This window comes from Colobus angolensis, unplaced genomic scaffold, assembly GCF_000951035.1.
Source record: "Colobus angolensis palliatus isolate OR3802 unplaced genomic scaffold, Cang.pa_1.0 Scaffold70, whole genome shotgun sequence".
Classification (NCBI taxonomy): Eukaryota; Metazoa; Chordata; class Mammalia; order Primates; family Cercopithecidae; genus Colobus; species Colobus angolensis.
In genome coordinates, this window is record NW_012120710.1 from 5,393,884 (window position 1) to 5,415,749 (window position 21,866).

General features: G+C 39.5%; 1 protein-coding gene across 1 annotated transcript; it reads right to left on the reverse strand.

The window, feature by feature from the left end:
- Nucleotides 1–2,486: 2,486 nt before the first annotated feature.
- LOC105501298 (growth-regulated alpha protein-like) lies at nt 2,487–4,750 on the reverse strand. Its single transcript, XM_011927165.1, has 4 exons — nt 4,477–4,750; nt 4,255–4,378; nt 4,058–4,141; nt 2,487–3,226 (listed from the first exon to the last, which is right to left on the reverse strand). Exons 1-4 carry the CDS (start codon nt 4,574–4,576, stop codon nt 3,211–3,213), a joined length of 324 nt encoding a protein of 107 aa, XP_011782555.1. The 5' UTR covers nt 4,577–4,750; the 3' UTR covers nt 2,487–3,210.
- Between the last annotated feature and the right edge of the window lie 17,116 nt (nt 4,751–21,866).

The following is a 21,866-nucleotide window of genomic DNA, read 5'->3' on the forward strand; positions in this document are numbered from 1 at the left end:
TTTGCTTTGCACTGTGGGCTTGCTCTGAACTCTTTCTTTTGCGAGATCCAAAAACCCTCTGTTGGGTCTGGATCCAGACTTTTTTCCAGTAACAACGTTGGTCAGGAAACTTCAGTCACTGTGATCATTGCTGTTTCCTGCTGACGGCCTCTCAAAACTGTGATGTATCATGTAGTATTATTCCCCTACTTCCTTTACCCTGTGACCACCACCTCAAACTGGCTTGTGTCCCACTTCCTGCCATAACACTTTCTACAGTACTACTGCCTGGTACTTGCAACTTCTTGGCAATTTGGTGTGAAAAACACAATTTTTATATCTACTTGATCTAAGATGGAGACCCAGACAATGTCCATGGAGTTGGCCTGAGGACCAATGATAAGGACCATGTTTCCAAAGCCTCCATAACATTTAATCCCTGCAACACTTCAGAAGGCTCATTCTGTTGTTATCCTCATCCTATAGAAGGGGAAATGAGGTTCAGTGAAGTAAAGAAACTTGCCCAAGATCACAGTGACAGAGCTGGAATTTACTCCAATGTCAGTCTGATCCTTTGAAACCTGTCTTTAACCACCATGTAAATAAAAGCCTCTCTTTTATTCTTTTCATGTTCCTTGTTCTATATTAGCAAGAGTTAAGTAGCCAGTACAGCAAGCTCCAATGTTAGAGGATGAGGACTTTGTCTTAGGTTTAAGGAGTGGTTTTACTGAACCCTTGGGTGCCTCTTGTAAACATTTTCCAGTGTCCTCTAACTCGGAGTTAGGGAGTGAAGACTACCATTTATGGAGCTTCTCGAACGGATTGCATTTTTTACTTATGTATAGTTTACAAATATTCTCCTTTCTCATCTCATTTATAATTAACTCACAACCTTGGAATTATTAAGAGATTATTGTTTTAACCTTTTTAGCTGTGAGAAAAGCTCACAGAGGTTGTTTCTTGCTACTTAAAGGTTGTTCCCTTATTTACCCAGCTACTTGGGACAATCCAGAACTTGATCTCAAGTACTGAGGCTGCCAGCCTCACCTTGTTTCCTGTGCTAGAGGCAGTTACCCAGGGTTGAGAATTCCTGAATGAGTCCTGAATCAGAGCCAAGTAGATACCTCATGCATGCACCATTGTCCTTCCTTTTCAGGTTTGGAGTATGGTTTCTTTTAGATTATTGAGGTCTTTCTTCCTTTGACATAACAATTGTGTTGCTGTCCTGAAAACCTAGGGTGCTGCTGTCATCCTGGGGCAGCACTGAATACAGTTCCCCAGAGGGTAAACACTCTATGAGGTCCCATCAAAATTCCACTAGGAAGGATGCAAACTAATGCAGTTAAATCTTAAAAGCATTACATTTGGTATATTGCTATAAAAGATTGAAACAACATTAAACTTAGTGCTAGTTACTTATATCTGAAGGTTAGAACTTTGAGTCCAAATTTCAATTAGAAGCTTCCACAGGTGAAATATTCAGCCACTCACTTTTTATGCTTCTGTTATGACACAAACTACCTGAGTTTTGAAAAACAAAATATTTTAGCCACCATTTTATTGACAACTTCATTAAGTTGTCAACAATTATATAAAAGATTATTTAGCAAGAGCAAACAAATGAGATCCCTTGTTAAGATAACTATAAGAATTTAATTTTTTTTTAAGTGAAAGCAAGTTTATTAAGAAAGTAAAGCAATAAAGAATGGCTATTCCATAGGCAAAGCAGCAGCCTGAGCTGCTGGTTGGCCATTTTTGTGGTTATTTTCTTGATTATATGAAGGGGTAGATTATTCATGAGTTTTCTAGGAAAGGGGTAGGCAGTTTCCTAGAACTGAGGATTCCTCTCCTTTTTAGACCATATAGGGTAACTTCCTGATGTTAGCATGGCATTTGTAAACTGTCAGGGGGCTGGTAAGAGTGTCTTTTAGCATGCTAATGTATTATAATTAGTGTATAATGACCAGTGAGGACGACAGAGGTCACTCTCCATCTTGGCTTTGGTGGGTTTCAGCTGGCTTCTTTACTATAACCTGTTTTATCAGCAAGATCTTTATGACCTGTTTCTTGTGCCAATCTCCTATCTCATCCTGTGACTTCGAATGCCTAACCTACTGGGAATGCAGCCCAGTAAACCTCAACCTCGTTTTACTCAGCCCCTATTCAAGATGGAGTTGCTCTGGTTAAAACATCTCTGACATATTTCTTCCCTCTATATTTTTAAGGAGGTAAATTTGAGTAGTAAGGAATTTCTTGTAAAAATGGCAATGTATATCAGTGATTCTCCCATCAGGGGCAAGACCATAGTTTGGTAAAGCACATTGTTTACTAGGTGAGAGCCAAGGGGAGTGACAGCAATCACCACATAAAATTAGGCATAATTCATTGTTTGATTTATCTGTATAGCAGATTGAAAGCCCAGAAAAAAATTGAGAAATAAATATTGATGTAAATCATCAGATTTTTCAGCAAAGATAGTCCTTGTTTCCCCCAAAATAAAACAAACATTTTATATTTTTAAATATTTTATTTTCTTGTTCTTTGTGAAAGCATCAGTAAATATCGAAACCTCTCTGTTCTAACACAGAGGGAAACACTGCATAATTAACATTAAACAAGGCAGTATGCCTTACAAGAAAGACATAAAATGTCCAAGGGATATTCAGAACCTTTTAGTTCTTAAAGCTTCAACATGAGAAATGTTGACCACACCCTGTGAAATTATTTCAATAAATAACAGCTGACATTCATCCTTACAGTTACAAAAATAGATACACATACATTCCCCTGCCCTCACATTGATCTCACCGGCCATTTTCTTGGATCCCCCAGCCTCTATCACAGTGGCTGACATGTGATATGTCATCCACTCAGAAATATTAACATAATGACTAGAGAATAGCTGCAAACCTTCTACTTTCAAATTAAATATGAATCAGGATTGAACTAACTTGGGTTTGACATTAAATAAACAATAAATATAATGGGAGAGGGTGCAAGTAGATTCAATCATAACCTTATTTTACACGTAAAATATTAACATAGAATCTTCTAAAAGAAACAAACAAATAAATAAATAAATAAATAGAAGACTTCTCCTAAGCGATGCTCAAACACATTAGGCGCAGTCCAGGTATCCTCTGCAGCTGTGTCTCTGTTTCCTCTTCTGTTTCTGTAAGGGCAGCGCCACCTCCAGGAACAGCCACCAATGAGCTTCCTCCTTCCTTCTGGTCAGTTGGATTTGCCACTGTAATGAGAAAATGGGTGCCCTGAGTAGGTGCTCAGGAAAGCTGACTGCACAACACTCTTCTCCTGTCCTGTTTTCCCAGGCTCTAGAGTCTTCTGAATTCAGTTTCCCCACCTGGCACCCAAGCGGCTACTGCCTGTGATAGCTGTGCTGTGTGGCAAGGACCTCTAAGCTTGGGATGCTCTTTTAGGAATGGGGGTTGGGAGCGGGGGAGGGGGCGACAGTCTCCACTGTTATTACTCGCTAAAACAGCCAGAGCCCATTGTTCTTTCTCATACTGGGCCTCACTTAAGCCTCAAAGCAACCTCATGATGTAGCTACCACTATTTTCCCTGTTTTGCTGAGTCTCAGATAAACTAAATAATATTGTCTTTGAGTGACATGGCTAATAGGTGGTGGCAACCAGCTATGTAGCCAGTGCAATATCATTGTGAAATCTCTGCACTTCATCCCTAAACTTTTACAAAAAAACAGAGGATCTGCTTTTCAGGTCTGAAGTTCAGTAGGAACTAGGGGAAATGAAGCCTGTGTTTTTTAACAGGTGGGAAACACTTCAGCACAACCGGCAAACTTCAATGAGAAGTTACATGAAAGCAGTTTTATCTACATTCACTAAAACGAGGGAAGAATCTGGGTGTTTACCCCGGGCACTGGGAATATCCTCTGGCACCAGAGCAGATTAATAGCCTTAATGGCAACTTTGTGAAAATAATAATTTTTTCAGTCCTGTAGCTAACCCTTGGGTTTTCCTGATTTACTTTTTAGGGAACAGATGCCAGTATTTCTGACCAACGGCTCCTGTCGCCTGTGTACATGGAAATTACAACTCACTTGTTCAGCATCTTTCCGATGATTTTCTTAACCATGGGGGATGCGGGGTTAAGACAAGCTTTCTGCCCATTCTTAAGTGTGGCTCTGCAGAGAGAAGGGAATCTCGTGAGACAGGAGGTCAGGCTGAGGACAGGGTTGGGGCAGCGGGAGAGTCGGGGACCCCGGCGGTGACAGCGGCAGCTATTGGCGAGACTTACATGACTTCAGTTTGGGCGCAGTGGGGTCCTGGGGCCTTCACATTCACACTTTGGATGTTCTTGGGGTGAATTCCGTGCAGGGTCTGCAAGCACTGGCAGCGCAGTTCAGTGACCAGGGACGCTCCTAGGGAAGAAGAGACTCGCTGATTGAGCGGGGCTGTCGGCGCGGGGCGCCCACCCCAGCCGCTTCCGGCCCGGGGACCCCAGGGCTCCGGGACCCACCTGCTGCGCGCCGGCCGGCGGCCACCAGGAGCAGAAGTAGCAGCGCCACCCGCAGGAGCCGGGGATTGCTAGGGGCGGTAGAGAGAGCGGGGAAGGCCATGGGTCTCAGCAGGCGTTTCGGGCGGCTGTGGGAGGAGAGGGAGCGCTAGCAGGGAGCTGCTTGTGGCCTGGGCTCTGTGGCTCTCCGAGCATGGCGAACCCCTTTTATACATGGCTGGGGCTGGAAAGCCCGGAGCCCCGAGCCAGGGAAATTCCCGGAGCTCCAGATCGATCTCGAATCTGGAAGGAAGGCGCGGCCCCGCCTTTGCGGTGGAGTGGGGTGGGGGCACTAACGAGTGAAGGCCGAATCTGGCTGTCTTGCGTAACTCCTGCCAACTATGGAATGTTCGCTTTCCGCCCCAAATCCCTGGAGGGGGAGCGAGAGCCCACCGCTCTCCGAGATACCGAGATTGTGCCTGCGAGGGGCGCTTCGGGAACCCAGTACGGTGCTTCTCGGGTCTGATCCCTTAGAACCACATAGGGACGGCGCTACATCCTTACGGGGGGAGTTACTTCTCTGGAAGACATTTCAGTTGTTAGGATTGAAAGAGTTAGGGCAAGAACTGCAGCATATCTTATCTATCCTGTCTTTAGTTTGGGTTCTGCAGATTTCATTCAGCTTTGAAACAAATGCCCTCTTTAACAGTACATCTGTCATCTCAGATTACGCGTAAGAGCTTTTGTCTTCCTGACGTTTCATGATCTTAAAAGCAAATATCACATGTGTGCTTTTTCTTCTCTCTCTTTTTTTTTTGGTTTACATAGTGGAGCCAGGTGTTGGGTGTGGGAATAGACAACTTCCAAAGGTCAATTCAGTGTTTATTCAGTGTTGCAATCCCCTATGGTTTCCCTCTTTGAAATTCTGGAACATCTTGAACTCTAGTAATTCCAGTAGCATCACTTTTTTGTTATATGGGAGGCTGTGTTTTGATCCATGGAAGTCACTGAGGAACTGGGAGGGGCCTGTTGGACTCAGGAGGTCTGTCTTTTCTAGTACTGTCCCTGGGCAGAAAAGGCCATAGGCACGACCAGGAAAAGGAACAGGGAATGAAACTCTGCTTGTTTACTCCTCTAAGCACAAGTAGACATATCTGATATATACATACTAGATTACTAACATAATTGCATTTCCATGCCATCTGTATTTACCAGCATCCTGGGATTGGTTCCCTCTAGAGAAACAGCTATCAAGGAGATTTTAGTTCTAGAGGAATGTCAATAAAGCATTTCCAAATCTGTTTAGCTGATGCCTTCTCACTGGATTACTGACTTTTCGTCATCAATTTCAATGTCCCCTCCCTTTAAAAATTAAGCTGTAGGCCTATAATACTCTGTCTTAATTCTTCCTGGTGGATGCAGACTTCAGGGATATGTGAGATATCCTGCCACTGCTATGAGAAGAGCTGGGAGTGGCAGGAGGATGAAGAAGTGGGACTGCCTTAGGAACAGAGTATTCCCTGGATGCTGTAGCTGTAGAGATCACTGGATAAGGATGTCAGGGCTGAAGTCTCAGCCATACCACTAACTTGCTTCATGACCTTTGGTAATTTATGCTTTATTTGTTCATGTTTCTCCCCTGTAGAAGAGCTTATAATAGTGCCTGCCTCACAGGGTTGTTAGAAGTATTGATTGTTAATATGTGTAAACCATCAGTGCATGTAAAGTGTTATGTAAATATTTGTTAAGTAACAAAATAGAAGTGGTGTTTTACAACCATACTCTTTCAAATTCAGATGTTGAAACCCTGATGCCCTTATGTGCTAATATTAGAAGACAAGACCATGGGAAGTGATTAGGTTTAGGTGAGGTTATGAAGGTATGGCCACCATGCTGGGATAAGTGCCGTTATAGCAAGAAATCAGTGAACTTTCAATCTTTGGTTCTGTCTCCCTTTCTGCATTGTGAGGACACAGCAAGAAGGCCACCATCTGCAAAATGAGAAGAGGGCCCTCACCAAGCATGAAATCTGCCAGCATCTTAATCTTGGACTCCCCAGCCTCCAGAACTGTGAAATAATTGTCATTTAAGCCACCTAGACTATGGCATTCTGTTACAGCAGCTCAAACTGACTAAGACACTTAACTAAACAGAAGCACTCTGATAAAGCCTTTTGAACACACACACACACAAAGAAATATTTTCAAAGAAATATCTTCTCATTTATCTCTAAAATTTTTCAGCATCAGAAATTTTAAAGGAGGGTATATTTATATCCCTATGGGCTCTTAGAATACTTTTTTGATCCATTGTTTGTTTGAAATTTTAGTTTCAATCACTTTCCATATAAAATGAGAATAAGAGTAAAATTCTACCCTATCCATTTATCAGAAAAGATTTATGAAATGACTCTGCCTTGGGCATTAACAGCTACCTGCCCAAACTTCTCTATTTTGTGCTAAAGAACTAAAGAACAATGTATTTCCATGATTTAACTTGCAACAGCCCCAGACCAAGCTTCTGAAGTTTTTAAGAGCACCAGTGTTATGAAACTTACCATAACAAATTCCTTCTTGTCTTAATATGAGTTGAGAGCCACTGTTACAGGCACAAGTTGTAAACCCATGCAATTACTAACTCAAAGATGCTATCTCTAAAATGGAAGCACAGTTGCCTAAATTCCATTCCCTCCTTTAATTGTTATTATATTTTTCAGATTTGACTAGTACAATCTAATAGACCTGCAAAATATAAACTTACTGCTCCATGCCGAGCACTGACATTCTTGCTACTTGGGCAGCAAAATGAGTGGTGTGGCTCTGCTTTACTGTGACTTGCCTTGAAGACTTTGCTGATATAACTTCAGACATAACGCTTGCTCCTCTAGAGAACAGACTAGAAAGATAAATAAAGAAGTACAACTGATTTTAGAGATAGATCTGATGGAGGTTGAGATACGGGGCTCTGGAATTACCGAATAGAAGACAGATAACACTGTTCTGATAAGACTTGATAGTCCTCACACTGTTTATGCTTAGCAACTCCTTTGCTTTCAGGTTTTCCTGCCACACACACAAAGTGGACAGTGGTGCAACCCCTTTGTTGTGTCTGACTCCATGAAGAAATACATAATTGATTTAGTTACATATTATGTGTATTTATTATTTTTTTCACTAAATAATTAAAGCAGTCTGTCAATGACCAGAACCTAGGAATACTTCATAGTATTATAAACATAGCAATTGACATGTTCTGTGGGGCTTTTGTGAGTTTTTGCAAACTGTGGTTTATATTCATTGTGCTAAATTTTTCCTTACTGGCTCTGTCTGGCACCCCAGCTTTGGGTTGTGACCCTGTGGAAGAAAAATTCTTGCTTGACTGTGGTTCTTTAGTGGATTGCTTGTTAGCTCAGGGATTGTGGCCACCACTCATCAAAACAGGTGCTCTGGAGATAAAGCGCCAAAGGAAGAGAAGGCAAGTAATATTTATTCATTAGGTTCCCACTTTTTATTAGATGCAGTGCATGAGTTTTTCAGTGTACTGTCATTTTAATAATTTCAAGAATGCTGGGAAGCTGGTATCATGAGTCTTATTTTATAGGTAAGGAAATGGGAGTACAAGGTTTTAGAGGTGGAATTAAATTCAAACCCAAGACTGTCTGACTCAGAAGCTCATAGCCAGTCTTTTTCTAGACAAGGAAGTGATTGGGGAAGAAGAGGACATGTAAAAGAATCTTAATTAAGCCTACGGAGAATATTTTATTATTTTTCAACCCTACAAGAAAATAATGCATTTATTAAAATATGTAATACAGTTTTGATTAGAAACCAAACAGACATGTAGAAGTGATGACAACTAGTAGCCTCCAGAGTCCCAGCAGCCCAGAGAACCTCCTGCTTATTGTGCCATCAGCCTCCAAATTCACTCCATGAAGTTCCCAGCAACTCCCAACACCATGTCAGAATCTGATATTAGGATTGAAGGCAGGCTGGGAATGGTGTCTCACACCTGTAATCCCAGCACTCTGGGAAGCCAAGACAGGAGAATCACTTGAGGCCAGGAGTTCAAAACCAGCCTGAGCAAGATAGTGAGACCCTGTCTCTATGGGGGAAAAAAAAAAATTGAAGGCAGATGGTAGCATAGGTAAAGGATCTAGCTAAGCATCATACCTCTAGAAGCTCTCAAAGTATCTTAGAAGGCACTAATAAGAAGGTAGATACCACTATAAACTGTTAAAGCTTGGTCTGTCATCAAGATACTAGAGCAATACTTCAATACATATAAACTACAAGTCATGATCCACTAGAGGGTCATAAAGTCAATTTTGTGGGTTGTAACCAGTATTTAAAAATTTAATGGGGCCGAGCGCAATGGCTCACATCTGTAATCCCAGCACTTTGGGAGGCCGAGGTGGGCAGATCATGAGGCCAAGAGATTGAGACCACCCTGGCCAACATGGTGAAACCTTGTCTCTACTAAAAATACAGAAAAATAATTAGCTGGCATAGTGGCAGGCACCTGTAGTCCCAGATACTCGGGAGGCTGAGGCAGGAGAATCCCTTGAACCTGGGAGGCAGAGGTTACAGTGAGCTGAGATTGCACCTCTGCATTCCAGTCTGGCGACAGAGCAAGACTCTGTCTCAAAAAAAAAAACAAACAAACTATATATAAATATATGAATAAAATATAATATGATGGAATTTAAAAATACATATGCCATAATGCATCACGTATTGTTAGTTTAACTATTATTTGATGATACTTCTGTGTCTTATACAGATGGGTAACTGTGTAAAACTAAACACTTGGTGCACAAGATGCAAAAAAAGAACTTCCAGGAGTGAAAATATCCCTTCAGAGATGTTCTTATATTGATCGAGGCTGTGACTATATAATAAGTTCCAAGTTTGTAGACATTATCTGCTAAGAATTTCCAATCAGGAATAAAAGAAAGTTGAAGCATTTTCCATTTTAATGTCATCACTCCCTAAAAGTTTGCACAACAGGCAGCTACAGTAAATTGCTGAGCTTTTCCCAGCAGGAACGCCAGCTTCGGATGTTCCTGCTGATAAGGGTGGCCACTTGGCAGTGTTCTCAGCAGAGTTAAAAGATTAACTTGGTACCAGTATTGGTTTGCTCAGCAGAATTTGTTTCAGTCCTCTGGTCATTTGGGCCACACCAACGAATTATTATATCCAGCCAAGAATGTTGCTTGTGGCAGGTACAAAAGGAAAATAAAGAAAATATTAAACCTTAATACTTTACCACTGGCACCCTACTTCCTGGTGTGTTAATTTTTCAAAAAGAAATCAGTGGAAGGACTTGCTCAATTTTAACTTTCTTTGTTTATTTTTGCCAAAATCTTTGTCTTTGCTAAATGTCTAACTCAACCTGCCAAATTATCTATGACAGTACACAAAATAACAATATACTAATACGAAAATTATAATTATGAATAACTAATAATAAGAATGTTATTTTGTATATTTTTATATCTGGAAGAGGGCTGAGATTGAACCTGCATGTGCATATGTGTGTGCATGTGTGTGTGTGTGTGTATGTGTATAACATCTCCTTACACATAGACACCAACTCAAGAGATAGGCACTCAAAATATGCCCGTTTTCACATTATGAAGCCAAGGTATCTGCCATACTAACAAAATTGGAACTCAAAATGTAGGTGAAAGAGAAACTTTTAATGTTTATACATAAGTGAGTGACATGGTTGTATTTGTATTTTAGCAAAATAACTCTTATGGCATTGAAGGTAAAATATCGGGGAAATATTTAGGTTACCTGGGATCAGTTTGATTCTTTCCAAAATTGTTTCTAAGATTTCTTATTGTGGGTCCACAATACCCTTTAGTTTTGGATTAATTTGGCCCCCACTACTGACGCAATACCTTTCTGTGAACTCCACATTTGAGCCTGAAGCATGCTTTGACTCTTTCAAGACCAATATTAATTTTATATGCTAACAATGTAACCACATTCTTTGTCTCTATTATAGAATTTTATTGAATTTAATAGCATATATAAATTATTTGTTGGATACAAATTGAAAGTCTTTGTACTACAGAGGAGTTTCTGTAATAATATATTTATCTGGGATGTAATCCTTTTCTGTTACATCTTTGTCATCATTTTTTCTCTACTTTGCAAGCATATCTATGATAAAAATCGATAGAAAATACAGTTTTGTGAGATACAACATTTATAGCTCTCTTGTATGCCTGCAACCATTACACTTGGAACAAAAGCAATGACGGTGGCTATATTTTAAACTTTAAGGTTCCAACAATCCCTTATAAAAGTCTAATCTCAACTGTCCTTCAACTCATTTCCTTTGAATCAGATTAAATTTGACCATATGCCTTCATTCCTCCAAGGAGAAAACTATTCAATCTAAGTCATTATTGTAGCTCCCAGACCACACTGAAAGTACAAAAGCTCCCAGGGGATTTATGCAGAGCAAAATATTCAGGGCTGTCCATCTGTACTTTGACTTATACTTGTTTTCCATAAAAGGACAAACATTGAGATGGTCATTTTAAGTGCAGTACTGCAGCTTTTATCTATTCTGTAACATATAAATCTTTGCTAAGGTTGGTAATACCAGTGCTTGCTAATCTCTTAAGTACAAAGTACAGTTTTACTCCCAGAGTCCTGTCACCTCCCTGGAAGGAGAGAGCAACAAGGAGAAACAAAACTGTTAATTTTGGCAGTGCGTGAAACACTGTGAAGGCCCCTTTTCCCTTCCCACTCCTCCATCCCTGTGGCACACAGCCAGTAAGCAGATGAAGGATGGTTCATGAATTCAAAAAGAAGGGGAGACATTGAGAGTGGTAAGAAAAATAAAACAAAATAATGAATGATTCTCAAGAGAGGGCAAAGAGAGGCACATCCAAGGGGTCTGAGGTTACTTAGCTAACTTTGAAAGTTTTGCCAACTGGTAGTCCAAGATTCAGGAATGAAGATTTTGAAATGAGAAATAAAATTAAAATATCTGAAATGGTGGAATGGAGACTAGGAGCTACTTCTGTGCTCCAGTGCCCTTCTGGTTCTGTATTTTCTTCTTGCCTTATTCAGATGTTTGCCAAACTAACATTCAGGCCACGTGGGACATTGACTACACTGTCTCTCCGCTTCCTCAGTACAGTTCTAAGGCTACACATATACTCAACCACTGGACTTATTTATTAAACAGCAACCATATTTCCAGGATTGAGGGAGACACTGAGATCCAGAAATCAAAGTGTCTATTCCTTCCCTCACAAGAGCCACACTCTGGTTGAGCAGACAGGGATGTCAACAGGTGATAATAACCCAGTGTTTATGCCAGACGTTATGTATGATTACATATGTAAGGAACTGGGGATAAAAATAAGGGTGAAATACTGAACTTGTTCTTAAAGTGCTTAAATTATAAAATGTAGAATAAACAATTTTTTTAAAAAAATGTGTCATGTTTGGTCAGTTCCATATAGGGTCCATTACTGCTTTTAGACCCAGGAAAGAAGGCCCCCCTGTCCTGAGCCTAAGCTTCAGAAGATCTCACTATCACAACCTTGCAAAAAAAAAAAAAAAAACCCACAAATGTATTAGAGAACCTGGGGGCACTTCTGTCACCTGAGGAACCAGAACCTAGAGTGGGCACGAAATGACCCTTAACCTCCTAAACTTCCTTAACACTAGATATTTACTCTCTTGATTAACAAAGTTCAAGTCCAAGGCTGAGATCCCATAGGCACATAGTGGGGAGCCTAAAGAATAACGATCATGATAGTTGAGCTCCCTTCTGTTCTCTTTGGCTCTGGAATGACTATGAGGAGTTCGAAGCATATTTACAAACCAAAATTTTCACGAGAACTTGGCCTAAGAAGCTTGGAAAAAGTCAAAAGGACCACGTATCCTTACTGCCGACTACTTCCACATTTTCCACATCTTTTTCTGAGATCAGTTAACAAGCATAACCCTAAGGAATCAATCCACCAGATGCTTTTTAACTTATTCTGAAAACTCAGTGTCTAGGTAACTTACCACAGATGACATATTATAATGTGTGAATATAGCATCAAATGTATGCTTTGTTTCTGCATCCAAGTAATGCTTTAGGAAGCTTACTGTCACTGCATTAGAAGAGTAAAACGTCTCCAAAGTTAAATTAATTATAAATAAATGTAAGAATTGATTGAAGCATCATCTAAAATGGCACTATTGTCTATAGAACAAAAATTATGTGACCATTTCTATTATAAAAATGTAATTACTAATTTTGCTGAAGTGAAGAAAAATAAATTTTATATAATAAATATAGAGTAATAGAATAAATCTTAAATTATGCACGGTTTTATTTTGCACGCATCCGAACAGTGCCTGCACAATAACAGATATGGAATTACAAATTCACTTTTCTCTGATATTTTGCTGATTCTCATCATACTAATTCCATAACTTTATATATTTTAAAAATGTTATTAATATACAGTCATGTGTCACATGAAGATCAAAATACATTCTGCAAAATCTGTCATTAGGCTGTTTCCTCCTAGTGTGAACATCTTAGAGTGCACTTATGCAAATCCAGATGGTGTAGCCTATTCCACACCTATGCTATATACTCCATTCTATTCTCCTAGGCTACAAGGCTGTACATCATGTTACTGTACTGAATACTATAGATAATTGTAACACAATAGTATTTGTGTATCTAAACACACAAAGTATACATACAGTCAATATGTATTAATAGTACTGTCATCCTATGTGTATCCCATCTGTAGTTGTCCAAAACGTCATTATGTAGTGCACGAGTGTATATCTGTGAAGATAGGAAGATCCTTGGATTCATTTTATTTAACATTTTATTAGCTAGTTAAGAAAACATTAAATATTTAGACAGAGAAACGTGGGCCTCTCTGAACTCTCTCTCAAGACCCCACAATTATCAGATATGGCCTCATGAAGCATTGAAGGAGTACATATGGAGGAAAATTATGAAAAATTATCCTAGAACAGATGACTTAAAAGATGAATTTGGAAAAAAATCTGTGTTATTATAACATATTTTAATGTGTGCTAATTTTGACACCCCCTCAGATGAATTTTTATGTTTTTGAAGCAAGAATTATTTCTGTTTTTATCTACACATAGAGTTCATTTTATAAGTGCTTGGAACCCAACAGACCTTAATGTATTGAATAGGACATTCTTGGGAAAGAAAGGAGAGTGCAGATAATATGTTTCAATAGTTAAGACATCAGGTGAGAAAGCCATTAATTTTAGTAAAAATTAGCATTTTAATTAAAGTTATTTTATGATAACATAGAACAATGGAACATGATTAAGAAAAATGAAAAATCAACATTTCTTGATTCTTCAGTGGACCCTTGAAAAACTACAACACAAGGAAAACCCACTGTTTGATGGTTTAAGATCCTATCCCACTATGCTGACATTTGTCAAGACACTTAAATTGTTTGGTTTAAAAAAAAAAAAAAAACCCTTTTTTCCCCACTATTAATACAAATAATATACTTGTGTTTGTTCATTGAAGAGTTTCTAAGTATTAGAATTTCAGCAGCAGGAAATCCATTCCTCAACTTGTACTGTTCACACAAAAGGCATCAAGTGGCCCATGAGTTAATAGCCTGAGAGCTATTGTCATTTCCTGGTGGGACACTTTCACAGAGGAAAAGAAGGCTGAACACCAGATGCTGTTCATCACGTGTTTGGGGATATGTTCTTGAAGGTCTGAGATTTACATTGAATTTATAAAGCAATGCCATTGAGTCAAGTAGAGAGGAATCTAGATTCTAGAACAAGGCTGTGAAGTCAGATGGTTGTGCCAACAGTGACTGCTGTGCTGAACCTTTAGCTACCACTTCTCTCTCACATGCTCTGAGTCAGAAAATGCGATTTTGTGGTCTGTAGCCCTTGTCAGGTTTATGACTCAACAAACTGAAATATTAGCCAGATGAAATACTGTTGTGCAATTCAGTATTTGCTGAATTGAGTATGTGCTGCTCACTCATAGCACATACAGTGTTGAATATAATCATCTGTAGCTTCAAATGTGTTGGTCATGAGTCCACTAAGAAATGCAGAAAAGAAGCAAGAGGAGAAACAGTCTGACCTCAGCTGCAAAGGGCACCAGGATGCCAGCATGCTAGAGTCATGCTGGTTTCCCCCTTCATGGAAGTGATAGGCCCATGACAAATTTATGCAAATATGACATGGAAAATAATTTCTCGAAGAAAACTTCTTTTGCCATATGTTTCCTGGTTTTCTTCTGGTTTGGCCTGTGAAAGATAACAGTTTATTTTAGAGTCTAGCATCCAATATTCCTGGAAGCTAGGGCTAAGGAATGTTCATTTCACAGGAAGGCCAAGGTCTGAGATGCAAGGCTGAGAGTGAGTGAGGCCCCAGGGCAGGTTGAGAACAGGAAGTGTTTTCACTGACATTCCATTCCTTTCTCTCCCTGACCACTCCCATCTCAGAGTGGCCAAGGATCACTGAAGAAATAGTAATTGGCATCTAAACCTCAGAAAAGGGGTGTCTGGCACTTGAGAGTTGACCCACTTCAATTTATTCAAGCTCCCCTCAAAAAAACTTTTCTTGACTTACAGGATATGAATACCAATTCCCTAAAGCAAAGCATAGTGAGAATTTCAGTAAAAGAAAAGAAAAGAAAAGAAAACCCTAGAAAAAGTATTCAGTAATTGAAGAGTCATCATCCCAAGGGTCCTATAGGAGCTCACCCTTGGTCAGCGAGAGCTACTCAGTCAGCCTCACTTACCTCATTGCTCTGGCCAGCTTGTACAGGCTTACAGAGCAGGTTATTAAATGGTCAGGAATTTTGATAGCCAGTTATTCACTATTGGAAGCATAAATTTGGCCACAGTGGGAGTGTTTATGGAAATCAGCAAATGCTACAAATCTGATTTTTTTTTAATTTGAAAGCTGTTTTACCAACACACCACTGCTTATAGCTCCACAGAAATATAATCTGCATTAACTTTATCCCCTTTTTCCTCCCCTTACTGTAGCCTCTGTCCTCTGCTCTCATTATCCTCTGCTGGGATCTGTTGGATATTTTTTCCCCTTTAGCTGGTTTTCTCTTTCACTCATTGATTTTTCCTGGGTTTCATCATCTAGGCAACTCTCATAAACAGAAAATTCTTGGGAGTTGTTCTCACTGGACTGATAGCAATACCACTTTTATTTATTATTATTGTTGTTGTTGTTGTTGTTGTTATTTTGAAACAAGAAAAGGCTCTAGGAATGAAATACTAGAAGATGAAGGATTTTTTTCCTCTGGATCATAAATCTGGACACCCCATGCCTACATGTTCTGGGACGCATGAGGCATTCTATTGATCCCCAAATCGCTAGTAATAGACACGAAGTGAGACTTTGGAATATCTTTCCATCAGCTGTAATCTCAGAATGCATTATCTTTTCTAAGCAACAACTGAAGCCTGTGTGCCCTAGTAGTTAAATGTGTATCTGCAGGAGGTCTAAATATTCCTAAGTGAATGTGGAAAGTGATAGTGTATTTTGGAATTGAAGGGATCTTAGAAATAATCTAGTCAAATTTGCTTATTAGTCTGGTGAGTAAATGGAGTTTCAGACAGATTAGTAGTTAGTGGTAGAATCAGTACTAGAATTCAGATCCCTGGCTTCTTCTTGTGGGCATTTTCAAATCTGCAACAATATCTATCTCAATTAACATTATAATTAGGACCAAGATAATCTTCATTCAACTCAACAAATATTTTAATATTTTTTGACTACCAGATATATTTCTATGTGCACTTATTTTATACTAGGTACTGTTCCAGGAGTTGAGGCTACTGAGAAGTTCTCTACTTTTTAGAGCATTCTTTGGATAACTAACACTATTTGTATTAGTATGACTTAACTCTTTGTTCCAGGAAATTCTTACATAGAAAATAAAACTAAGGTCATGGAGAACTTTGCCATTTGTTTCAGGAAATTCTTCTGAGTCAGTTTATTCAGGACATCAGTTTGCACATCTGAGCTAGCAGATCACTCCTTAGACAAGTTTGCTTATTCTAGCAAGACCTCACCTCTTTTGTCCACTAGCTCTATTATGTCAGCAATTGTGCCCAATTCCAGTCCATTCCTTACCTTGTCAGATGAGTTTTAAACATTTTAAGCCCAATTCTCTGAACATTTTCCTTCTGAGACACTAAAATGCTGTCAGAGCATCATTCCTCCTGTTGAGTAATTCTAATAAATTTAACTTTTCCTGATTGAAAGGGTTTTTTTTGTTTTTTTTTTTTTTTGGTGTTGGTAGTATTTCTAATGAATTGACAGTTGATATATTCTATTGGAGACTAGAACACAAGAATGGGGAAGGTGATACTTATAATAATCTACCTGGGTATAGTTAGGATCTTCACATGCCACACTATGTAGTCACATAATTTGACCTGTAAATGGCTGGTCAAATTGGTTATATTGATAGCAACAGGAGATAGACCAATTATTAGGCAGACAGGGATGTGTCCCTGGTAAAACCTGATCTGCAAGCCAAAGACAGCCAGGAGCCTGAAAATTGAGCTGCCAGTTCTGGGTAGAGCCCATGATCAGAGTGAGAATTTCCTCGTTGCCTTTTAGCCAATATAATGATGCTTTTTCAGGCCTACCCATAGATCAATCAGCCTATACTCCCCCATTTGGAGCCCATAAAAACCCCAGACTCAGCCTTACAGGCAGCCGCCTCCTTTTGAGTCTCCTCTCACACAGAAGACTATCCACTTCAAGTTCCCTCTTGTGTTAAGAGCTTTTCTGTCACTCAGGAAACTTCTTCTCTGCTTTGCACCCTCTCCAGTGTCTGTATACGTCATTCTTCTTAGTCACAGTACAAGAACCCGGAACCTGCCAAAAGGGTGTAATACATACTCCTGCTCACTGAGTTACAGGAGTGAAAAAAGCCACTGGGTGCCACATCAACCTATTTAGCAGGAACAAATGAGTTATGACACAACACATCCCCATCCTCTAAGCTCCAGGCAGCAGCGAGAGCTGTAACATGTCTCCATCCTCTGAGCTGCAGGCTCAAAGAAGTGAAGCAGTTAGGCACCATTCCCTCCTGGCTGGCTTGCTGAACTACAAAAGCTGCAACATTTCTTGGGAGCTTAGACCTCAGGATTCCCTGGGCGAGAGCTGTAACATCACTTGGGGCTCCACGGTTGCTGGCATCTCTGAGTTTTCAGGTGCCACTGCATTCCCCTTGTCTAGACTCTGGCTCCCAATGCAAAAGCTGCCTGTAGCATGCCCTGTTTAGCCACAGGCAAAACACAGAGTCCCTGTTCAGATGTGGGATCCAGGCAGGTAGCACAAGCTGAGTACAGCCCACCAGGATGAGTGGGAAGAGTGAGCCCAGCAAATCCTGGCAAGACCACAAGCAGAGGTCACAGCAGCCACAGAGATTTCCAGCTGGTGAAGCAGCACCAAAGGAGTCCTGTAACAGTATGTGAGTCTACAAACTTAGTAAGTTCTCATTCTCTGTTTTCTGTGACATTTTGATTTTAAAAATTTTACTCTCCAATGCATCGCAGGGACTGGATATCCTGCCCTCTATTTCTGAAAGTATGGTGTCCAGATTCATAGGAGAAAGCAAGGGTAGGTGACTCAGAAGGCACACACAAAAAAGAGAGTCATTGGAGGAACAACCCAGGAAGCCATAGAAGAATGTTATCCTAAACTAGATGGAAAAGTTTGGTTTTCATGTAATTTTAAAAAACATTCTTATTATTTATTTGCTTAAAGTTTGTCACCATTTTCTCAAAAATTTTTTACAGAATGCCCTCCTATTTAAACTACTATCCACAGCATGAAATATAGTTACCACAAACATAAAAATAGCCAAGTGGTGGAATGGGGAGGAGGGACCCTGAACTGTTGACCAGGAGGTGGCCTCTGTTAAACCTCACCATACCTTGATGAAAGAGCCCTCAAAATTCTCCATGTCCTTTGCCTTTAACTCTGCACAATCTTCTAATTTAGATACTGATATGGTTTGGATGTTTGTCCGCTCCAAATCTCATGTGGAAATGTGATTCCCAATGTTGGAGGAGGGGTCTGGTGGGAGGGGAATGGATCTTGGGGACAGATTCCTTATGAATTGCTTAGCACCATCCCCCTTGGTGATAAGTGAGTTTGTGCTGAGTTAGCTCATGTGAGACCTAGTTGTAGAGTCTGGGACCTTCCCTCTTCTCTCTCTTGATCTCTCTCTCACCATGTGACATTCACTGCTCTTGTTTTTTCTTTTGCCATGATTGTAAGTTTTCTGAGGCTCTCACCAGAAGCAGTTGCTGAAGTCATGCTTGCATAGCCTGCAGAACTACGAGACAATTAAACCTCTTTTCTTTATAAGTTAGCCAGTCATGGTTATTCCTTTATAGTGCTTTATAGTCCTTTATAGTAACTCAGAAATGGCCCAATTCAGGTACTTAACCTTTTGGTTAAAAGATAACCAACACATAGGTGACTAGATTGCAAATTAAGACATTGGCATTTTGAATTTTTTTTTTAAAGTACATGTATTACTGTGGTTTAAGCCAAATTGAATCTATTATATAGAAATATGCCTATAAAACTACTTTCAAATTTGTACAAATATCAGTTTCTCAAAGAGTATATATATATACATATGCATGTATGTGTATGTGTCTGTTTAAAACGCACCTGCTGGGGATTAGCATTGAACTGAGAGACAAGGCCCAGCCCTTGCCCTATAAAAGTGTGCAGTGTAGATGGAGACCACCTGACACCTCACCTGATCCCTGAGAGCAGTTCCAGGCCAACTTGCCTAAGTACTATGGGAATTCAGACTAAGGGCCAGATCACAGTTGCCTGAGATTCTGTTGTGATGTTAGAATTCACACTCTCATTCTTATTCAATAGAACTGACTCATTCCCCAGAGCACCTACTATGTTCCAGGTAGTATTTTAAGAACTTGGGGGACATCACTAAATAAAATAGAAAAATCCCTGCCTTTATGGAGCTGACATTCTAATGGGGGCTTGGTTTTTCTCCTTGGGTACTGGGTTTTTTTTTCCATGATGAGCATATCCTATGATGCACTACAGCACTCAAGCAAGACACCTGAAGCGAAAGAGGTGAGTAACCGTAACTGGGATAAAAAAACAGGTCAGGGAAGTAGAAATTATTTTCTCTTATAATTTTAAATTTTGCCTTAAGCTCTTCTTTTGAAATGTTCTAGGTCAAAGTAATAATTCACAGATTCAGCACACTTTCCTTTGTTGAAAAGTGCTGTTTGTTCCCCCTCAAAGCTATGTGAGAGGCTGTGTAGGAGAGAGTGGAGAGCAGGTAGCCTACTGGACCTAGAGTTAACCATTTCAGTCCTGTAATTGATCGGCTGTGGGACCTCGGGTAAACTGGCTTACCAATGGTAGATGAATATGAAAGCTCCAAACTCTCTCGCAAACATGGGAGATTATTAACATACAAATTAATGTCTAGGTTTGTGGGTCTTGAGGCTGCAGTAGAGGTCATGGGCAAATCTGCAAAGAGTGTGGGAATTAAAATACATACTGAGTATTTGCTCCAGGATAGGCAGTGTGCTGGCTTTTTCTACCGATTAATTCATTTGATTCTCACACCAACCTCAAAAACAAGGGTTATTAGCCCTTGATAGAGGAGGTAACTGGGACTCAGAGAATTGGTGGAGCCAGGATTCTAGATCAAAGCATTAATTAAGCCTTTGCTTCTGTGCTCTTTCAAATTGGCCGGGCACCTGCCCTTGCCCAGTAAATGGTACATCACAGTAAGTGTTTTATTAAAATGCCATTTCCCTGAAACAAAGAAATGATGGTATTAGGGGGAGGGCAAGGGAGATATTTTGAGAATATTTAAGTATATATGAGGACTATTTCTTCTTCAAATATCTATCTGGTATAAAACTACTATTCAGTTACTCTAATTATTTTTTGACTATAGGAGAGACTACAACAGAAATTCCATTCGTGGATTTGAGATTGAGTTTAGAATATTTCTTTAAGTAGAGCTAAGTGTGGCAAAAATAATGAATATTATTGCATATAATATATATGTAATAACTCATATCTATTAGTTTGGAGAAATGAAGAAACTTTTTTAGTTATAGATCCAGATACCAGTGGTAATAACAAATATTATGGCCAGTGTTCTTCTGTCGCCATAGTTATTACAACTATTAGAGCCTCCCAAGTCATTTATCAATTCAATTCCCTTTTGGTTTTAATGTTGACACATTAGTTCGTATGAACCATGAGCCCACTAGGCTCAGAAGAAGACAACAAGAATTAGCGCGGATGGTTCTTCCCCTTCACGGGGTGCTCTCTCAGTATGAATATGCCTTCATGGGCAGAAATTAGGAACCCACTAGCTGTTAATGAAGAGTGCCTTGCTTTCCTTTCAGACAGCAAAGTTTCCAAAGTTCCTCTTCTCCTTTAATGGCATTGTCCTTTCGTGTGTATTAACCTGTGGTTTGAAAGAAATACTCTGGATATTAGCAATGTAAATATAAGTGATTAAATTAAATTACATTTATCAATAAAAATAGCTATTATTGATTGCTGAATGCATAAAGTATACAGCATCGCATATGGATGAACTCATTGTTTGTCATGCTACTACAGGTACGTGCTCTACAAACACAGAAATTCTGATATTCTATGAAACATTATTAAATTACAATTGAACATGATCATTCCAATCAAATAAGGGGAAAAATATAAAGTATTTATAATCAAAGACCTGTATTATTGAGTATATTCCTGAAGGGGAGGGGTTTTTTTAATCTAGGATTGATATAAAGTGAATTATCTGCTTATAATTTTTCACTCTGATTATTAGGATAATATTCCCCAGACTAGCTCCTGGATCTGTGCATTTCAACCTTGTCTCTTCCATACCTGCATCATTTTCGTATTGTGTATATTAGGACACATTCTGATTTCTCCATCAGAATGCTGAGTGAGTATGCACAGTAAGCAAAGGAGTATACCTGGGAGCCAGTCTCACACCAGGATGGCTAGGAAAAATAGAACCATTCATAAGATAACTGTCAACCAATAAAATACATATCACTAAAACTAAACTAAATTTGGGTACCCTCAACTCAACTTCTCCCAGCCACATCTCAAAAACATGTCTAGCTACTCCAACATCATCCAATACAAGGAGAACTGTAAAGAAATAAAGTCAGAGTGAGAGAAAAAAAAGCAGTCCTAATCAACTTGATTAAATATATGACTTCTCAGCAAATTGTGTAAAACTATATGACCACATGAGCACATTCCTAGGGCCCTTCCCAAGGCCCTGAAAAAAGCCTGAAAAAGTGAGAGGCTCTAATTAGCTTAATGGTACATTTACCT